Source organism: Eumetopias jubatus, unplaced genomic scaffold, assembly GCF_037043125.1.
Source record: "Eumetopias jubatus isolate StellerSeaLion01/CBP00866 unplaced genomic scaffold, mEumJub1_p1.0 scaffold_13, whole genome shotgun sequence".
In the NCBI taxonomy this organism is placed as follows: domain Eukaryota; kingdom Metazoa; phylum Chordata; class Mammalia; order Carnivora; family Otariidae; genus Eumetopias; species Eumetopias jubatus.
The window spans coordinates 94,350,615-94,354,169 of NW_028274819.1; the positions used below are offsets into that span (position 1 = coordinate 94,350,615).

Here is a 3,555-nt window from a genome sequence, read left to right on the forward strand (position 1 = left end):
GACCACAGGGGTAATTTCATTCAACCAAAAATTTTAAATATGAGAATCCCGAGGTTAGAAGAAGTCAGGTAATTTACCCAGGGTCCTACATTTATTAGAGTGAATAAAATCACTCTTGACTCTACATCCAAAGCTTTTACTACTTCATCTTTAGCACTGACATTGAGAGTTGGAAATGTATTTTAGCTGATTTTCATCTCTATAATTTTTTTTTCAGAGATGTGCTGCCCACTACGTTTTGCATGAGATGGATATGCAAAATCAGACCACAGTGACTGAATTTACCCTGACTGCCTTCCCTATTATCCAGAAGCTTCAGATCTCCCTCTTTGTGGTCCTCCTGTTTACTTATATGCTAACTCTAACCGGAAATACTGCCATCATTTCCTTAATCTGGGCTGATAATCGCCTCCAAACCCCAATGTACTTCTTCCTCAGTAATTTGTCATTTTTGGACATTTCATACACTACTTCAGTTACCCCAAAGCTGTTAGCTTGTCTCCTAGAGGACAAGAAGACCATATCTTTTGCTGGTTGCATCACCCAAATCTACTTCTTTTTTTTCTTGGGGACAGTGGAGTTTATCCTCCTGGCGGTGATGTCCTTTGACCGCTACGTGGCCATCTGTAACCCCCTGCGCTACACCATCATCATGAACGGCAGGGTCTGTCTCCTGCTGGTTCTGGGCTGCTGGGTAGGGGCCTTCTTTTCAGTGCTGTGTCCAATTATTGTGGTGTCCAGACTGCCCTACTGTTATAGAGAAATTAGCCATTTCTTCTGTGACATTGCCCCTTTGTTGCAGGCGGCCTGCATAGACACTCATTTCATTGAGATGATAAGCTTCCTCTTATCCTCCCTTGTCCTTCTGACCTCACTGGTATTCACCACTGTGTCCTATACCTACATCATCTCTACCATCCTGCACATCCCCTCAGCCCAAGGCCGTCAGAAGGCCTTTTCCACCTGCGCTTCTCACATCACGGTTGTGTCCATTGCCTACGGGAGCAACATCTTCATGTACGTGAGGCCCAGCCAGAGCCACTCACTGGAGTTTGATAAAGTGACAGCTGTCATGACCATAATGGTGACCCCTCTTCTGAACCCCTTCATTTATAGCCTAAGGAATGAAAAGGTAAAAGAAGTTTTGACAGAAGCAATCCACAAAATTATGTCCTTATGGCACAAGAGAACTTGAACCTTTTTGCACAGGAGGACTTGAAAGTTTGTGTGCTCATCATGACTCTGTTCAACCCTTGGACTCCATGTGGAGAATAGCATGCTTGAAGACCATAATGTCAGAAATTCGTAGGAATATATAAAAAGGCTTCATGCCACCTCAGATACAAGGTATTACAGTCAAGGTCCAGAGTAGGCAATTCAAGCATACAGAAAATAACATGTTTATTTTTTAAAATTTTTATTATTATGTTAATCACCATACATTACATCATTAGTTGTTGATATTGTGTTCCACGATTCATTGTTTGTGCGTAACACCCAGTGCTCCATGCAGAACGTGCCCTCCTTAATCCCCATCACCAGGGTAACCCATCCTCCCACCCCCCTCCCCTCCAGAAAATATGTTTTAAACCCTATTGTTGCACTGTCTCACATACAGAATATCAGGTATTAATGTAAAATACTTAACTGAAGCCAGAAAACCTGAATTTTAAGCATGGCTGTATTTCTTTTTTATCACACGACACTTACACTATCTGAACTTTCATTTTCTCATTGTTAAAAGTAGGAAATATTTTACAATTTATACTTCTTTTCCTTTTTCTTTTTCTTCTTATAGTCTTAACCTTATGGCCTAAGAAATACAACCACATATAATTGTAAGTTCATGCTTTTTCTAGGTATTAAGAAGATGCAAGATGATTAGTTTTATCCTTGACAGCTGAATGCCCTAGAAAATAATAGTAATAATAATTAACAACAAAAACAAGGAAGAGCAGTAACATATCCCAGGGTTTGTACAGTTTACTTAAATATGAACTTAAATGTTGATGTACATGGAATTTATAAGAATATATATTTTAAATCACCTGAGTTCAAAATCCTAATTCCTGGAAGGAGGATCTGATTGGTCCAATTGAAGTGAGATATCCTCTCCCGATTCATTTCTTTGTTAGAGGAAGATTGGCAAGGGGCTAATTTGCCCTCTGTCCTTACCCCCACTGAACCCATGCTATGGGACAAGTAATCTTAAAGACAGTGTAAAAATAGGAACACGACAATAGGCATCCTTAAGATCAAAAAAGTTCTGACCAGTGTGGTCATTAACCTTCTAGCTACATGAACAATGACTGAGACCTTAAACTGGCATGGAATCTCTCATGGAAAATCAGATAGAGAAAGTGCTACCTTAAGAATGGACTCAGAATATTGTAAAATAACATAGTCCATCATAAAATATTGTAGCGAACAAATGTTTAAAGATCCAGAGAAGGTAGAACAGTATCACCAGGAATGAAGTAGTCATATAATGAACTGCTCTGCACTCATTATCAGACACTAAATACGATAAGATTTGGAAAGTTACAATATTGGTTTCCTGTGGCTTGCATAACAAATTTAGCAGCTTAAAACTATTCAAATTTGTCATCTGACCATTCTGTAGGTCACACATCCAATACAGGTCTCTCCAGGCCAAATTCAGCAGGCTGCATTCCTTTCTAGGGGCCCTAGGAGAAAATGGATTTTCCATTTCCTACTGGGAAATCCATTTCCTACTCCTCTGAGTTGTTGACGGAATTCCCTTCCTTGAAGATGTGGGACCAAGGTCCTGTTTTCTTGCTGGCTATCAACCAAGGGCCATTTCCGTTTCTAGAAGGTGCTTCGGTTCTTGGCTCATGGCTCCCCTTCCTCCACCTTCAAAGCCAACAGTAGTGGGGCAAGTATCTCACAAGTTTCAAATCTCTCCTCCTTCCATCTCCTCTCTGACTTGGCTGACAAAGTTCTCCATGTTGAAGGACTCATTTGATTGGAGTGGGTCCACCCTAATATCCAGGATAATATCATAGACTCAAGGTCTTTTTCCTGAATTACGTGTGCGAAGTCCCTTCTGCCAAGTAAAGTAACACACTCACAGATTTTGGGGATGAGGACATGAATATCTTTAGGTGCCATTACTCCGCTGGCCAGCGTTACGCTGCTGGTGGTAATGCTCCAAGAGAGAAAAAATAAAGAACAGAGCACAACAGGATTTTTTAAAGCCGGTACTCAATCCTGAACTCTCTCTAGTGGTCATCACTTACAATCAGAAGAATTTACAAATCCCAGAACATGAAAAGACTAGTGAAAAGCAGCAAAATATCTGACAAACGCATATTTTAAATTAGCTATGTTTGTTTTTATTTAAGTCATTTTTAGGTAATGATGAATATTGTCCCTTTGTGCTGTTTTCCTGTTCTTCATGAGTTCCCATATTACTCAAAAGCTCCAATCTGGTATCATTAATACAGAAAAGAATATCCTGAACAAATAAGAGAATTTAAGCATAATTTGGGTACCCAACTATACTGGCCCCAGGTTGGGCCAGGCTTGAAATTG

At 40.1% G+C, this 3,555-nt stretch overlaps 1 protein-coding gene across 1 annotated transcript; it reads left to right on the forward strand.

The window, feature by feature from the left end:
- The first annotated feature begins 247 nt into the window (after positions 1-247).
- LOC114225980 (olfactory receptor 6M1-like) lies at positions 248-1,195 on the forward strand. Its single transcript, XM_028125861.2, has one exon. It carries the CDS (start codon positions 248-250, stop codon positions 1,193-1,195), a length of 948 nt encoding a protein of 315 aa, XP_027981662.2.
- Positions 1,196-3,555: the final 2,360 nt, after the last annotated feature.

Coding starts and splice junctions, on each gene's coding strand:
- LOC114225980 (XM_028125861.2), top strand. CDS start 248: ATGGATATGCAAAATCAGACCACAGTGACTGAATTTACCCTGACTGCC.